The 17,118-nt window shown below is 49.0% G+C and overlaps 1 protein-coding gene across 12 annotated transcripts in view; it reads left to right on the top strand.

Moving 5' to 3' along the window:
- Window positions 1-1,231: 1,231 nt before the first annotated feature.
- IGSF5 (immunoglobulin superfamily member 5) overlaps window positions 1,232-17,118 on the top strand; it is a 74,806-nt gene continuing 58,919 nt past the window's right edge. For 2 of the 12 annotated variants that reach the window (XM_082697545.1, XM_082697540.1), the window contains exons 1-3: window positions 1,235-2,686; window positions 6,787-6,865; window positions 12,938-13,255. In XM_082697545.1, the coding sequence (XP_082553671.1) occupies window positions 6,808-6,865; window positions 12,938-13,255 (376 nt within the window). In that variant the 5' untranslated portion in view covers window positions 1,235-2,686; window positions 6,787-6,807. Of the gene's footprint in view, window positions 2,687-6,786; window positions 6,866-9,487; window positions 9,637-12,937; window positions 13,256-17,118 lie in introns of all 12 variants that reach the window. The other 10 variants (XM_082697546.1, XM_082697551.1, XM_082697543.1 and 7 more) reach the window with 10 other exon arrangements.

Below are 17,118 nucleotides of genomic sequence, written 5' to 3'. Positions count from 1 at the left end.
ACTCTTACCAGGTTCTACAAAACAAACCTTGCACAACCTCCTCTTCCTTTAAGTCTCCCCCAAGCATTCACCTATCCACGGTTTGCCATGTGTAGAAGCCTACATTTCTTCTCCTTGGTCCTGTCAGTTCTCTTCAGATGTATTGTCTTGTGAAGACTCCTTTGGGTTTCTCAGCACTGAGTTTCCCCTGTCTGTATGCAGGCTGTCTAGATCAATAAACTCTCACTATTCTCTTGTCTTTCTCTTGTTAACCTGTCTTTTGTCAGTTTAATTTTCAGAACCCATGCCACAAAACCAAGGAGGATGTAAGAACATTTTTTTCGCCCTCCTACACATTGTTATCGTAACTTAAAGTTTCTAGAAGGTCTTAACCATATTCTCCAGTAGTCGTGCTGAGGCTAAGACTGTGCTCCGAAGGCCAGTCTTCCTGACTCTTGGTACTGACTGAGACTAAATAGTAGGATTGGAACTGAGGAAATTTTAAAAGGTGTATCAGGGGGAAAAATCAGCTACACTGGTCTTGGGTTTTCATGTTGTATGATTGTAGAGTTGTCTCACCGAGTTGAAGAATGAGTTTCTCGTGGACAATAGGGTGATGTGAAGTGAAAGTTTATTAAATGAAGGTGAGAGCAGAGAAGGAAAGCTCTTTAGAGTGACAGAGGTCCTGAGTGGGTTCCCACTATGGTTAGTCTTTTCTAGAAAACTGATCAAGGAATTTAAATCTTGACAAGTCACTGGTAGCACCGTTGACTACTTTGAGTGAAAGTTTGGTAACTTTCAGTGGTCCGATTGTAACTATGATGAAAATACCTGTCTATGACATTTGTGACAAACTGGTTTCGGACCCCTCAGCATTTCCATATCTGGGTTTTCTGTGAGCCTGGTCACAGAGCCACCTATGTGGGTCTAGTCAGGGGAAGGCGGACCTCCTATCTCTCCCTGCCTATACCTTAACCCTTTTCTTAGTCATTCATTTTTGTGGCTCATTGTTCTGGAATTATTTGAGTTTTGAACTATGCTTGGCCTTTGAGGACATAACTCATAAATAAAAGGCTACAGCCCTGGGTGTATTGGGGAGATTATTTGACTCATGCATGGCCTCCTGGAATCTGTTTTGCTCACCATTTTTTATGACCAGCTTCAGCACAGGACCTTGTAGGGAAGGAGGAAAAAAAAATGCTTTCCTTAACCCTCTTAGGTGCCATGCCTGGGACTTGAGAATTAAATGGACAGAAGACAGGTTAACAAGATACAGGTTTATTCTGCATGCATAACAAAGGATTTTTCTGGCTTACTAAGTGGTTAGTTACTGACTTACATACTTTAGTAGGGGAAAGTGAAGAGGACAAAGGAAGGCTTCTTATGGGAAAAACAAGCAGGTTTTGTTTGGTTTTGTTTTTGTTTTTGGAAGGACAAATAGATTTTCAGGAGAAGCGACAGGAGATGGGAAAATTTGTGATAATGTTTATCTATACCTTATCTATACATAAGAGTGGTCTTTCAATCTTATTCTGGGTCACAAGCTCCCTGTGGAGAAGGGGTCTGGAATAGGCTTTATTAGTGTTCCCCCTTCTGCGGGTAGATCCATCCTGAAGAAGAATTTATGGCAGCCTTATTTCCCAGTAGTGACTGCTGTCAGTCAGCAAAGGGAAGCTCTGAGAAGGCTTTTTCCAAAAAAGTTGGTTAAATGTCAAATATTTTCAGCTTAAAGTAATCTTCATGCCAAAGGTGCATGTTTTGGAACGTACTCTGATCCTGTTCAGCCGGGGAGAACATCCCCTCCCCACCGGGACTGATTTGTGTCGGTGTCTTCCGCGGAGTACATGACCCACATGCCGGTGGCTATTCTGTTAGAGGCCCTTGACCCCGAGTCCCCTGACAAGATGAAAACGCATCGAGGGAGACAAGCCAGACGCTCAGAGAGAACCGCAGAGAGCAAACCGTTCAGGACCGGGCTACGCAGCGGATTCCAGGTGGTGGCCTTTTCCAGAAGTTTCCACAGTGGTTGGAGAAGCCAAGTTCCTTTGTTCACGCAGAGTGGCCACATTCCAGAAGGCTCCCCCCTCGGGGCTTCTTTCCTTTCAGCCAAAAACCTGTTCTTGCAGCGGTGCGGGTGCCAGGCCCAGAGAAGGAACCGGCTCCGCCAGCCCCGGGCCTGCACTGACGCCAGAGGGCGGCGAGGTTGTCCAGACCCGCGTCCTGGGGCGGGAAGGACCCCCAGCCTGGGCAAGAGGGACCACCGGCCAGGCCCCCGGGGCGCAGGCAGGGCTGCGGGCCCAGGACCGAGAGCGGCCCGGGGAGGAGCCGGGGCGGAGGCCCAGGGCCCGCGGCCGTGACCCCGAGGCGGCCGTGGCGTGTCCGGCCCCACCGCACTGCCCAGGCTGCTGTTTGGGGCTGGCTAATGATTAGCAGGAAAAATGTCAACTCTGGGGCACGCTCTCCTTCCGGGAGCGAGAGGCGGGTGGCAGGCAGAGGCCACCTCTGTGTTTAGAGCCTGGCCTGTGACGCGGGCGAGCCATTTCGCCGGGAACTTCCTGTTAGCGGTGACGTGGGTCGGGATCCTCGGGGGGTCGCGCAGGGGCGCTCCTGCGTCCGCGCGGAGTGAGGCCGAGCCCCGGCCAGAAGCCCCGGGGATCCGAGAACCTCCTCTGAAGCCCCGGAGAGGAAGGAGGCCTTCCTGCCCGAGGTAAGGCGGCTCCGGCCGGCGGCCGGGCGTCTGTCTGTCCAGCGGGCTGGTCCCCGGGCACCTGTCTCGGCTGAGGGGCGGGTCGCCGGGCCGCAGGCCTCTGGCTGCTGTCCCGGGAAAAGCGTCCCGCCAGCAAACACACACTCGTTGTGTGTGCCCAAGGGACACAGAGTTAAACATTAAAAGGGGGCTGCCCTGGGCGTTTCGGAGTTCGGGAGACTTGCTCCTGGAGCGGGAGCCCCTGTCACAGCGCGCTGCGCTCCGCGCGCAGGGCAAGCCGAGGCGCCGCAGTCTGGGCTCAGGCTTCCCGCGCGGGCAAACGCCGGCGGCTCCGCTGTCCAGCGCGCGCACCTGCAAACGCCGTTTGCGGGAAGGGAAGGGGAGCCGCTCTGAAGTCCCCGCGGGCCGCCGGACGCCGGGCTGAGCTGGTGCCAGTCACCGGAACGCCCCGACGGCTGCAGGCCGCCCCTTGCACGGATTTTGCGACGGCTGAGTCTCAGTCACCCTGAGGGGCCCTTGTCCATCCTGTCGGGTCTCGGCTTCAGGCCGCTGCCTGGAACAGAACGTCGGCAGGCGCCTTCGGATTTTACCATCTCAAGCTACTTCCCAGGCCCCAGAAAGAAGGGCTTGTGTGTGGGGCGTCGAGTGAGATGGTAAAGTCCAGCACTGCCCTCCCTGAGACCACGCCTTCTGTTTTTGCCTTGTCTGGGCAGTAGGGGGCTGGTCGGTGGTTCAGCCCTGCCTGTGCCATACTGTTTAATAAGGTGTGAGATTTTTTTTTTTTTAAGATTTTATTTATTTATTTGACAGAGAGACAGAGAGAAAGAGATCACAAGCAGGCAGAGGCAGGGATGGGGGGGGGGAGCAGGCTCCCTGCTGAGCAGAGAGCCCCATTGGAGGCTCCATCCCAGGACCCTGGGATCATGACCTGAGCCGAAGGCAGAGGCGTTAACCCACGGAGCCCCCCAAGCGCCCCAGGTGTGAGATCTTAAGGAGGCTTTGCATCTTCTCACCCGATACCGATACCGAAGAGGTCACTGCCTCTGTGCTCCTCTAGGATTCGGATGGATTCCTGCCTCAAGTTGAGGTCTTTTATCCATTTTGAGTTTATTTTTGTACGGTGTAAGAGAATGGTCGAGTTTCATTCTTCTACATATAGCTGTCCAGTTTTCCCAGCACCATTTATTGAAGAGACTGTCTTTTTCCCACTGTATATTTTTTCCTGTTTTGTCGAAGATTATTTGACCATAGAGTTGAGGGTCCATATCTGGGCTCTATACTCTGTTCCACTGGTCTATGTGATCACCATGCTGTCTTGGTGATCACAGCTTTGTAGTAAAGCTTGAAATCAGGTAAGGTGATGCCCCCAGTTTTATTTTTGTTTTTCAACATTTCCTTAGCAATTCGGAGTCTCTTCCGATTCCATACAAATTTTTGGATTATTTGCTCCAGCTCTTTGAAGAATACTGGTGGAATTTGGATCAGAATGGCATTAAAAGTATAGATCGCTCTAGGCAGTATAGACATTTTAACAATGTTTATTCTTCCGATCCAAGAGCATGGAATGGTCTTCCATCTTTCTGTGTCTTCTTCAATTTCTTTCATGAGTGTTCTGTAGTTCCTCGAGCACAGATCCTTTACCTCTTTGGTTAGGTTTATTCCCAGGTATCTTATGGTTCTTGGTGGAAGGGGGCACTTCCAATCTTCCATCACAAAAGAAATGAGATCAACTCAGGGATCTGTCCCGCTTCTCCCTAGAGATATTAACTTGCAAATTACTTGCCGTAGGTTCTAATTTAATTAAAGCGAAATGTCTGAGTTCAGTTAAAACTTGAAATCGGCTTCCTGACGGCACGCACCCTCACAGGGAGCCGGGCGCGCATCAGCGTCTGCGGGAATCCCGCTCGAGGTCCTGCAGCTCTCGGGAGCTCCTGACCCGCCCGCCCTGGGGGTTCCGCTGGGCTCTGTGGAAACCAAGTGCCCGTCCGACGGAGAGGCCAGGGCCCGAGAGGACAGCGGCAGAACGGAGCCTGCAGCAAACGCAGCCCTCTGGCCGCAGGCCGGCGCCCCATTCAGCTGGGTTATCAGCATCCGCGGTGGATCTTATGCCACCACCGCAGTTTCAATAGCGCTGGCTGCGCCCTTGGCATTTATTGCTTTCGGTGAAATGTGTAAGCTTCTATGACGTGATGGTTCAGCTTCGCCTCCAGCTGCTGCTGGGGTGCAGCTCTCTGGGCTACACCCGCAGTGGACTGGTGCGGTGCCTGGCCTGCTGCCTTGTGCTCATCGAACTTTGACAGTTAGTAAATGATTTATTTGGCGCTTCATGATTCGGGATCTGGAACCGGTCCGGGAAGGCTGTGATTTCACTTCGGGTGTTTGTGCACTTGCTGCTGAGACGTATTTGTGCGGATCCCTAAGCCTGTTTTAGATTACGGCCGGGGCGGGGTCCACCGCCGCTGGGGCCGTGGCACACATTCTTTGAATTTTACCTTAAGCCCACGAATGGTTATGGTTGAGCACACATGCTCAGTTTTGCTTTCCCAACACATCGGAGAAACAAACGGGGTAGAAAGCCTATGTTCCTCCTCGTGAGTTGTGAATGCCCAGGATCTCGCTAGGAGGGAAAGTGGGTCACAGGGCTGAGTATCTTTGCCATGCTTCAAACCACCGCTCAGGTGTCTTTGCGACCTGCATGCTGTGTGCTCTGCAGACTGAGGCGTGGCGGGTTTTAGTCTGTGCCCTGTCTCCCTGCTTGTATTTCTGCTTGTGTGTTGCTGTGAGGTCTGTCTCTTTTGGTCTGTACCAGAAGAAAGGGGACTGAAGCCCTGGACAGGTGTCAGCTCGCGACAAAATCCCACGGTTGGGGAGGTGTTTCTCCCAGAACCCAGCACCCCACATTTTGGAGGGTTTGGTTGGGCTCCCCCGGGTTCTCCCCACTGGCTGATGGGGCCCTGAAATCTCCGTCCATGCCAAAGCCACAGAAAACCATTCCCCGGTTAGGGAGCTGTGTGCCACATGGTGGTGTTGAAGCATGTTTGAAAGAAAAAGACCCCTTTCTGCGGCTAAGGGTCTGTCGTTTTTGCGGACAGTTCCCGGCCTGTTCAGTGCGTGATGTCCTTTAAACGCTCCAGTGGGACCTCCTGGAGCGTGTGACTTCATCACATAGGCTGGTCGCAGGGGAGAAGGGGAAAATCACAAGGTAGCATGTGGGGTGTAGGGTGAGCAGAGGGTTATCCAAGAACACGAGATTCAAAGGAAGGGCCAAGAGGTGGACATGACAGGGTCTCCCTGTGCTGTCAAGGGGCCAGTAAGGCCTCACTCAGTCTACCCTGGCCTCCTCTAGCTCTGACCTCTCCCCCTCTCCCTCGCTCCTCGCTCTGCCCCAGCCCTGGAGCCCTCTCAAACATGCCAGGCACCATCCCACCCCAGGGCCTTTGTACCTGCTGCTCCGCTGCCTGGAAAGCTCCTCTGAAGATGCCCCCGGGGCTGTCAACCTCGCCTCCTTCACTGTTCACAGGGCAGCTTCTCGGGAGCCTTTCTCCAACTTCCCTAATTGTGGTCATAGTCAGCCCACCCCATGCACACTTGTACACACTCTCCTATTCTATTTTTCTTCATAGCTTTGGCACCTTCTAATAAGCTTATGTTCTATTTTTTTCTTCCTATTTTGTTGCCTCTTTTTGATAATGTGAACTTCTCATAGGCAGGATTTCTTTTTCCCAGTGATTAAAACACCATGATTGAAATGAAGAGCAGTAAGCCCGCACCCCTGCATCTTGGTGAGGGCTTCCGCGGTAATGGTATACCATCTGAATTCCGTAATTTATACTTGGGCTTGGGAGTAAGATCAATTAATACAGTGATTCTCAAACTTGAGCACGTGCCAGAGCTGGCTCCTTGTTGCATTGCTTAGACAGATCTCTGGGCTTGCCCCTGGAGCTTCTGATCCAGCAGGTGGAAGGGGGTGGCTGGTGCCGTGACCATGCCGAGAAGCTCTAACCCATCCATGGACCCATGAGCTAGGAGGGGCTCTGTGTGCTCGGAACGGCAGATGTTCATCCGTGGCAGACTGTGACCTGCCTGCTTTGTTTCTGCAGGGGTGAAGAAAACGTGTGGGGATGGAGAGCAGCTGGAAAGGCATCCCGGCCGCACTGGTTGTCCTGGCCGGGCTGGCAGGTAGGGCTCTTGCGAGCTCGGTGGAACTTTCATGGGCACCCGCGGAAGTGGGCAGAAGGGAACCCAGAGGAGGCAGCCTGGACAGGTGACTGCCAGAAGCTTCTGCCTTGGGCCCTTCCCTCAGTGGGGTCTCTCCGGGTGGGCCCATTTCCCAGCTCTGCTGACTGAGCTGTGGGAGAAGTCCTTCATGGGCATCTGGCCCACTAGTCCTGTTCATTGGGTTGTGGCTGGTGTGGGTCTTTGCCTTCTGTACCTTCCCATGCTCATGCTCTTACTCAAATGTCCCATCCTCTTCCTGGTTTTCTCTTCTTCCATGTATAGTTGGCCTTCAAGGAAGGCCCAATTCCTCCTGCCTGAAGCCCTCCTGACCTGGCAGTGTTCAGGGTGACAATCCCAGCTCCTGTTTATTGACGGGGCGGCGGGGGGAGGGGCATGCGGATGCCTGTGAGGCCTGACATTTCTCCCACCGGCTTCTCCTCATCCTGGGTCTCCCTCAGGGTGTGAGCTGGCGTGGACTCCAGGGTATCCCTGGCCAGGGCCTCCTGATCTGACTTCACTTTGCAGGAGAAGGAGCGAGCAGACTAAGGGGTCCTTAGGGGCCGTGGAGTTGGCTCCCCCAGCGTTCTCTCATTATGTCTTGTCTAGATTTCTTTGCTTCGGGTGTGTTTGTCTTGTCTTCTCAACTAGGTGTTTTTTTTTTTTTTTTTTAAGATTTATTTTTTTATTTGACAGGCAGAGATCACAAGTAAGCAGAGAGGCAGGCAGAGAGAGAGAGAGGAGGAAGCAGGCTCCCCACTGAGCAGAGAGCCTGACGCGGGGCTCGATCCCAGGACCCTGGGATCATGACCTGAGCCGAAGGCAGAGGCTTAACCCACTGAGCCACCCAGGCACCCCTCAACTAGGTTTTAAACTGCAAAGCTATCTGCGCTGTATTCCTTATGTGGTGACTTTAAGGCATTGTACTTAAGCATAATAAACATAGAGAAAAGCGCACAAGTCATAGAGGTGCCGTTTGATGACTTTTCACAAACTGAATACCTTCGTGTATCAACAGTGACATCAAGCACCTCCCACGAATGCCCCCTTTCAGACACTCTGATATCCCCTCCCCCAATATTCAATATTTATTGAAAAAACGGAAAAGACATAAAACAGTATAGGGACTATTGGGGTGTGTTATGGGCAGTAGGGACTGTTTTGTGAGTTTTGGTTTGGGTGTGTGGAGACATTAAACCCAGGAGACCAGGCTGTGGTGTTACAAGTTTTTGGGCACCAAGATGTTTGGAAACTCCTGGCTTACAGTGCACAGTGAGAGATGTTTAGTAGCTGCTGGATAAACATTTGTTTGTAGAGTGGAGAGTGACCACTGTCCCCACTCGTGTGGAGCTTAGAACTTATCTTGGGGCTAGTAGACCACACACTCAGCACACATTTTAAGGACAAGACTCTACCGTGGCTATTTCAGCCACAGCAGCAAAGATCTCTTCTAGCAGCTCAGCAGGAAACTGATATGCCAGGGGGTCTACCGTTTTTCTGAGGTATTTTTCCCTGACTCTCTATTTTGGACAAAGGGATGGCTCTGGTTGAGGCGTGGAGATGGTTGTTCCAGGAGGGAAGAGGGTATGGGCTAATTCCTATGCCCCCTGGGAGATGGGGTCCATCACAAAAGCCTGAGCCCCTTGGATGTTTCATCTTGGAAAGTCTTGGAGTAGAGACACTTTCATGTGTCTCTGTGCATCCAACGGATTCCTGTCAGCTCTCTCCTCTCTACCTTCCCCAGTGTAATGGGTTATTTAGAACCCAACACCCTTACTTATTTACTCAGTGAGTATTCCCTGAGGGCCTGTTCGGTGCCATTTAATTGCAGGCACTGGGATGTGGCGATGAGCAAAACCAGGCATAGTCCCTGCTAACAAATATCTTACAGTCTAGCAGGGGAATCAGGCATTAGGTGAAAAATCAATATAAAATCACCATTGTGATAATTGCTTCTACAATTTGAAAGCCAGTTATAGGATAATTCAACCTAATAGTCTGGGAAGGCTTCCCTGGGGAGGAGACAACTAGACTGGGAGCTGAGGTGTAAGCAAGACTGGTATGCCAGGCTGATCACTGTCTGTGCAAAGGCCCTGGGGCCAGAAAGACTTGGTAAGTTTGATAAATTTAGGATAGTCTGGTGGCCGGAGTCTGGAGTTTGGGGCAGAAGGAGGTTAGTGTGAGACTAAGCAAGGTCTTAAAATATGGTAATGGTAAGGGTTATCTGCTCTTTATCTGAAGTGGATGTGTTTAAAATATTTAAACAAAGTCTGAGTATGGAGGTGGGAGGTGGAGGAGGGGTCTGTGATCACACTGGTTTGCTGAGAAGATCCCACTGGTTGGTTGTCATGTAGATAACAGTTCTGGGTGCTGGTGGCACAGCAGTGATTGCGGGGACTCTGCAGGTGTTTCAGAACCCCTCCCTCACTTTCCAGTTTCCTTTCGGCTGTCCCGATTGCTGATGTGTTCCGACTCCCGTTTTCTTTCTCAGAGCTGTCATACCAAACCATTTCTCTGCTGCTAAATCCATTTCATTTCCCTTTGACCCTTCTGCTTTTAATTGTCTGCTTTTTGATTCCTTTCCAGTGCTGAGTAAGAGAAGGGGGAAGGTGAGGGGTCCTCAGGTACAGTGAGGAGCCTGCTGGAGGAGAGTGGAAGAATAGGGGGGTCTAACCTCCTGCCAGGGAGACGGCCAGCTGCTCCCACAGGGAGCTATGAGACCGCTTTTGCAGAAGGTTGGTATCATCCATGTTTAGGATCAAGTGATGGAGGGCTGGTGGGAGGCACGGAAGCAGGCAGAGGAGCTACTGTTGGAGTGATTCCCATTTTGCAGATGGGAAGATGCAGTGACTCAAAGAGATGCACTTCAGTCGGGGCTGCAGCCCGTCATTCATAGAGATGCCTGGTGGAGTAGGATCCACGGCAGGGGAGGAAGCAAGGTGTTGGGATGCTAAGATGGAAATTAGAGTGTGCGTGTGAGTGAGGATCCTGGAAGTGGATTGACTCCTGAGTTGGGCGACCACCACAGTTGGCAGCCAGGGAAGTGTCTGGGAGGGGGACCCTGATCTTTGCTGTGGCTCTGCCCCAATTTGCCTGTTTGCTCTACAGAATGAAAGGGGGAGGAGAAGGAAAGGGAGGTTTTGTGTTTGATGAAGGTCTTATTTACAGTTTTCTCCTATTTGTTCTGTACAGGGCAGGGTTACACACACCATAGCTGATAGGACTCAGGGAGAGGAAGGAGGCTCCAGGACCTCACATTATCGGGATATAGCTTCTGAGTCACGAGGCAGGCCTAACGATGGCTTTACCCATGGTGGGAAGCCAAGACTGTGGGTGACGCTGTCAGGGGAATGGAGTGCTTAAGACGGGGTGCCTCCTGTTTAATTTAGAGGGCAGGCTCAAACTCAAGGTGTTCCCATTTGGTCTTCCTCTGCCTCACCTCCCACCTGTGAAGTAAGGTATGTGGCCTACGTGTTGTCTTGGTCACACGCAGCAGTCTGCTGGCTTGGAGTGAAATAAGCTGTCTACCCCCACCAGGCCATGAGGGAGTCATGGTTCTGAACGGGTCTGCGTATTCAGTGGGACTGCTTGGACCGAGCTCCTGGCGGGGAAGCCAGGGTCTCAGCCGTCCGAGTTCTGTCCACATCCAAACCTGGGTTCTGTCCACTTAGCTCTTGTGACCTGCATCAGGAACAGGAGAAGAGCACTGTTGTCACACTGTGGGGTGGAGAGAGTGTGTGTCTTTCCTCAGGGTGTAGATTTGGCTCTTTTTTTTCTTTTGTCCTTCTTCTTAAGGTGCAGCTCAGGGCTTGTAGAAAGAGCTGAGTTGTCACAGAGGATGTGGCTTCCCTGGGGAATCAATTCTGATTTCCCTCCTCAAGCTTTTTTCTTTTTCTAAAATCCCAGATCAAAGGGATCCTTGGATCAGAGGCACTTGTCCAGGGATAAGGGAGGATACCCAGTAGTGGCTGTTCTTTTAGGATCTCACCATCTCTCATTTCCTATCACACCCAGAGACACCCCTCCCTCCAAAAAGAAAAAAAAAAATGAATAGCCATCATGCTTACCCAAACACAGCAACCCTTTTAGTTAATTCTGATTTGCCCTCGGTTCTGCCTCTTTGGACTCCACAGGATCCCTTCCTTGACCTTGATCCTGGCTGCCTCTCCCGTGAGTCCTGTTTGCCTCTGGGACACTGTCTGTGCAGCAGACAGTGCATCCTGGGCGCTCAGGTGATGTGTTAACATGATAATGCCTGTCCAGGGTGTGGTGTCTCCCCAGGAAGCTGTAGGGCTGTAATGAGATTCTTTTAGAACCTGTAATACAAGTTGACCTTATGAAGCTGGAAGGGCGGGGGGCTGCTTTGATTTGGGGCCATCAGTGTATATAGCTGGCTGCCTGGTGGACCCACCAGAATCATAAAGCTCCGGAAAGTCAGAGGAATCCATTGTTGTCTTACTGATGAAGCAGGTAGGGCTGAGAAGAAACCACCAGGCATGGTCTGCCAGGGGTCCTTTTTGCTGTAAACCCTGAGTGAGATCAGAAGGGAAAGGAAGAAAGAGAGAAGGTCCGAGTTTGGGTCTCAGCTCACTGCTGTGGTCCAAGTCCTGGGCATTGCTGCTCTTTACTTCTTTGTTGTTAAACAATAGGTGGTAAAAACATGAGCATTCAGAGATTTTGAAGACTATCCTTTGCTGTGCAAGTTTTACTTTGAATTTTTATTACAAACATGGGAAGGCGTTGAAAACTTTCACTGCTGGTTGGCTCCTCTAAGATGATCAGAACTTCGGTCCTAAATGCCCAGAAGATATCCTGAGCTCTTCTGGTGTAGAGCAATCCATCTCAGGTGATTATGGCTGAGGTCACGTGAGCTGGAGAGCCCTTGGTGTACCCCATGTGGAATACCAGTCAGGAGCTGTCACTCCAGATTTCACTGGAGTCACGGTGCATCTGGTGAGCTAAGGGTTGAATGTGGTGTAAAGGGTGAAGGAAGAAATTTTACTTCAATCTGTGACATCCTTGGCTTGTCGCATAGAAATGACATTTGCTGAGGGCTTGGGGGTCCTCTGAAGGACGTCAAGTGGATTATCATATTTGGCTTTTGAAACAAGTTGCCGTAGTATTAGTGACTGTGTTTGCAGCTGAGGGGAGTGGGGCATGGAGAAGTTGAGATTGCTTGTCCATTGAGTCAGGAGTCTTACCTGAGAGACCGTGGTCTTACGCTTGTGAGCACCTGACTGTCTGCTGGGGTTTAAAACCCAGTGCTCAGGGTGGTGAGACTTGGACGAGGCTGCCGGACGCATCGCTTGGTGGTTCGCAATAGGAAAGCCCATCCCCACATCCTTCTATCTACCCTATTCCCTCTCTTTGTATCTCCCCACTGAGGTCTCTTCTGGACCTTAAGAGGAGAAGTGTGACTCATGATAGTCCGGTTCTCTTGATACTTGGTGACTGACGGACCTATCACTCCATGACAGCGTACTCAGGACGCAGCTGTTGTCTTTTCCCAACTGGATTCCTTCTCTCTTGACCTTGTTTATTCTCCAGCCCAGACACTGTCCTGAGCATCCCACTTGGGGGCTCTAATAGTGCAGGGTACACACGGGGCTGTGATCACCGCATACTGTGTTCCCCATTCTCTTTGTGAAGAGAAGCCTTGGGATTTCCTCAGAGGTGGGAATCAAAGATCCTTCCTTCCCCTTTTACTGGGAAGATAACTCCCATTTCATAGTAAAGGTGAAAAACACTTTTCTTGGCAGAGCTGGGCTCTGGGTATTCAGGTAACATATCTCTGGAGGTTGAGGAAAGCATCTTTTTTTGCTTCCAGTTTGGTGGGAGCGCTGAGAACTGTGAAGGGAGGGATTGGAAAGGAGGGGTGTGTGGCTTCCTGTCACATGGTGTCGGGGTCAGGAAGACATGGAGTCTGACCACTGGGTCTCCAGAGGTCACAGCTGGTAAATACAGAAGGGTTAAACCGTACGGTTGACTTACATCGATCCGCTCACTTACCTCCTTGAAAAACTGGCTGCCTTCTAGCGTCTGGATCCAGCTATCAAATCATAGAAGGCCCCAAGAATGCAACGGTGCTGGAGGGCTCGGAGGCTCGCTTCAACTGCACCGTCTCGCCGGGCTGGAGGCTCATCATGTGGGCTCTGAATGACACGGTGGTGCTGAGCGTCACGCCCACAGAGCCCATCATCACCAACGACCGCTTTACCTCCGCCAGCTATGAAGAGGGCGGCAACTCCATCTCTGAGATGATAATCCATGACGTGCAGCTCGGGGACACCGGGCGCATCAAATGCAGCCTCCAGAACAGCGACCGGGATGCCTCTGCCTTCCTTTCCGTCCAAGGTGGGTACACAGGGGCCCCTGAGCGGAGCAGGTGGCACCTGCTGGGTCAGACACCAGGGGAATGGAAGGACCCTTCGGAGCTCATGTACGTGTGATGATGGGTCTGCTGGCTCCTGGACTTACACTTGGAATGATCCCAAACCAACGAGTATCGATCTCACCCCCTCCCTCACTGATTCTCTTTCTACTTCCCTTCTTGCTGTTTCTCTCATCTCTCGTCTCCTTTCCTGTTTCTCTCACTAAGATTCTTAAACACAGATCTTACCCCTTTCCATCTGAACTGTATCAGTGCTGATAGCTTTTGTGACATTTAGCCCGGATTCTCCCCAGGCCAGTTGTGGTCACTGCTCTTTGATTTAGGGAGGACTGCCAATCCCTGCCTTTTCTCTAGTTTTTTATGCACTTGACTTTGTCTCTTTGCCTTACGTCCTGTATGCACTTTGAATCATGCTTTACCCTTTACCCCTTTCCAGCTGAACTCTGCCCATCTTCTCTTCTCTCCTGCCTCCAGAAGTCCTTATAGTCAAAGATGTGTGTTCACTAAGTATACCAAGTGTTTTAGAGAAGAGTGAATGAAACTTACTGTAATGGATGACTTATTTTTCATTCTTAGAGGGAATTGTGAGATGCTCAATTGTGAGATGCTCCAAAACACTCCATATAGTGAAAAAAAGGATGTTTTACAAGAATTCAGAACATCTTTGTCAAAGTTTGATCACTTTGCATTCTTTTTGTAATTCGGTGATATTTTTAGATGCACTGGAGCTGGTAGAGCTTCTGATTTCTGTGGCAGCATTTCTTACAGCAGACCACATCATATGTTTGAAAGTTTTCTTATGTCTATTTATTTGCTTATCTAGGAGAAGTTTCCAAACGTTGGATTTGTGTTAATGTTGCATCAAATCCAGTTTGATAACACTTGGTAGAGATGCATACCTACCTATTTCTAGTTTTTTTTTTTTTTCTTAGTGATTGTTGTCAATTGTTAGTCAAATTGTTGTCTCTCTATGTTTATGTGTCTTCAATTTTATGAGGTTTGATGACGTTTTCTGAATAGTGCTTTTCTGAGACTACCTAGATTATTGGCTTAGTTTGCACGACTAAATTCTTATTATAATAATTTGTGGTATAAGGGAATGAACACAGGAGAAAGGGAATCAAAGATTTGAGTTCTGATTTGGCTTTCATCAATGACCAGCTTGGTGACCCCTGAGGAAGCTCCACTTCTTCATCTCTAAGATGGGGATAGAGCTTCCCTGTCCACCTTGCTGGTTTACTGTGAGGATTTGATGAAACAGTGACAGAGGATGGTTTGAAGACTCCAAAGTCCTGTCTGGTTCAGCTCATTGCACATGTAGTTGGGAGCCAGAGTGGTCTGGTGGTTCATGATGCAGGCTGGGACCTGTATGCTAGATGAAGATTCCAGCTTCATCACTTACTAACTGTGTGACCTTGGCCATGTTATCTGATGCCTCATGCCCTAGTTTTCTCAGTATAGGGTAGTTGTGGGATCACATGAGTAGGTTCATGTAAAGCCTATAAAATAGCTCCTGGGTTCTAGCAGTCTCCATATAGCTAACTGCTATTACTTATTGCCTGCCCAATAAGAGCATGCCCTTGTGTGAGGCATCTGAAGGGGGTCTCAGAGATGAGTAGGATAAGGCAGAGTCTTGCCCTTAAGGACCTTACATGAAGAGTAGATAAAGCAAAGGCATGAATAGCATTGGTGCATTGGAGAGACTGGCAAGGACCCTGAGTGGGAGACAAGCTTAGGTTTAAATTGGGAAGGGGGAAGAGAGTATAAGCCAAGATTTCATGGATGACTCCATAGTGAGGTGCCTTTTTGTGCTTGGGGGTCTGAGGATGATAGGTAAGATGGAAAAGGGAGAGAGGAAGCGAGCGCCCCTCGGTCAAGAAAGCAGGGTCAAAGGCATGACTTCTTGATATGCTTATAGCCTATCAAGTTCATCAATCCATGTGGTTTTATAGCAGCTTTCTCAAAGCTATGCATCTATGAAGTTGTCTGAATATACCCACACAAGCATTTTTATTTGTTGGTAATTATTGTAGCTTTTGGCTTTAATACAAATGGAAAAACAAGCTTCTATGGAGATTAAATTCTTTCCCAAGGTCATGCAGAAGAAACCTTACAGCAGGGACCAAACGTGGTCGCACTGCCCAGGTTGCAGTGTCCGGAATGGCACTTTGTTCCTAGAGGAACAAATGTTCTCCGCACAGCAGGATCTCTTTCAAGAAAAAAGAATCTTCAAAAAAGAGGAGGCATCCATTTTATTTTTAAAACGAATTATCCAAAGATTTATTTTTTCCTCCTCGTGTATCAGCAATAAAAATAAAGACAGCTTGCATAACTCCATGTTGAGTCATCCAAAATCTATGTGAATGTTCTAGTCATCACCTTGGTATAAAATGTTTGTCGTGCTGCTTGATAAGTTCTGTGAAAGCCAATGGGAAAAGTTGAATCACAAATATATATAGAAAAAGGAAATGCTTCAGACTTTTCACTTGTCCAGTCTATCAACCATGCACCAAATTCTAGTTCTCTTGTATTTTTTTCTTTTTGTTTTTTTAAAATTTTATTTATTTATTTGACACAGAGAGAGAGAGACAGTGAGAGAGAGAAGCAGGGAGAGTGGGAGAGGGAGAAGCAGACTTCCTGCTAAGCAGGGACCCCGATGTGGGGCTTGATCCCAGGACCCTGGGATTATGAACCAAGCAGAAGGCAGATGTCCAGCGACCGAGCCACCTAGGTGCCCAGACCTCTTGTGTTTTGAGGGACACTAGACTTCAGTTCAAGATCATCCGTTATTAATTGAGGCAATACCATTCCTTCCGTTTTCTGTCATCTTAAACCTGTCCATCATATGAAACAATGAATGGAGGAAAAGGAATAAGGACAAAATCCAGTTTGAAGGACAAATCTAATCCCTCTCATTGTTGCATTTGTAGTAATCCTTGCATTAGCAAAGATGCTCTACTTATTCCAAGAGACTGCTGAGGAAAGTCATAATCGGAAATGTAACGTCTCAGAGTAAGAAGAGCTTTCAGAGCTGACCCAGTTCCATGTAGTTGGGGAACCCTTGGGCATCCCCTAGACCCTTTCAGGGTCTGTGAGGTCACAACTGCCCCATAATAATACTAAGATGTGAGTTGCCTTTCCTGTTGTCATTGTAGTAGGTGCACAGGGAGGCTCTCACTGTACATTCGGAAAGTCTGCATAACTCTGTGGACCCTCATTCCCTAAATTATCAAGGGATAATGATACAAAGGAATGCAAGAGTGAAAGATCAATAGTAGTGCCAGATAGAAGAGTGGATTTTAACATAAAAGGAAATGATAATTCCTTTATACAGGTTCAGTTTCCACAATGTGACTAGCCTGTAAGAAACCACTACTTGTGAAGTTTTGGTACAGGATCAAAGACTATCCTGATTATCTGAAAAGCCTTCTCACTGTTCCACCTATATATCCACAGGGGGGTCAGATGTTTTTAATATATTTCAACTAAAGCAATATATTGCAAAAGAGTGAATGCAGAAGCTGATATGAGAATCCAGCCAGGGATTAAAGAGACTCACATAAATATAAAACAATGATTTTTCAAATAATTTATTTTGGTTTAAAAATAGAGGTATATTTTCACAAATACATGTGGGTTATCATTGTTGTTATAAGATAAATATTTAAAAGTTTCGATTTCAAGTATGGTAAATATTGGTAGGAAGAATCCACATAAAGTCTTTGGAGTCTTCATGATTTTTAAGGTTTTAAAAGATACTGAAACCTAAACATTGGAAAACCTCTGATTTAGTCAAATTATTTCACTTGTCCAGTGAAAAACGGAG

Source organism: Mustela nivalis (genome assembly GCF_964662115.1).
Source record: "Mustela nivalis genome assembly, chromosome: 1".
NCBI lineage: Eukaryota > Metazoa > Chordata > Mammalia > Carnivora > Mustelidae > Mustela > Mustela nivalis.
This window is presented reverse-complemented; position numbering and strand designations above follow the sequence as displayed.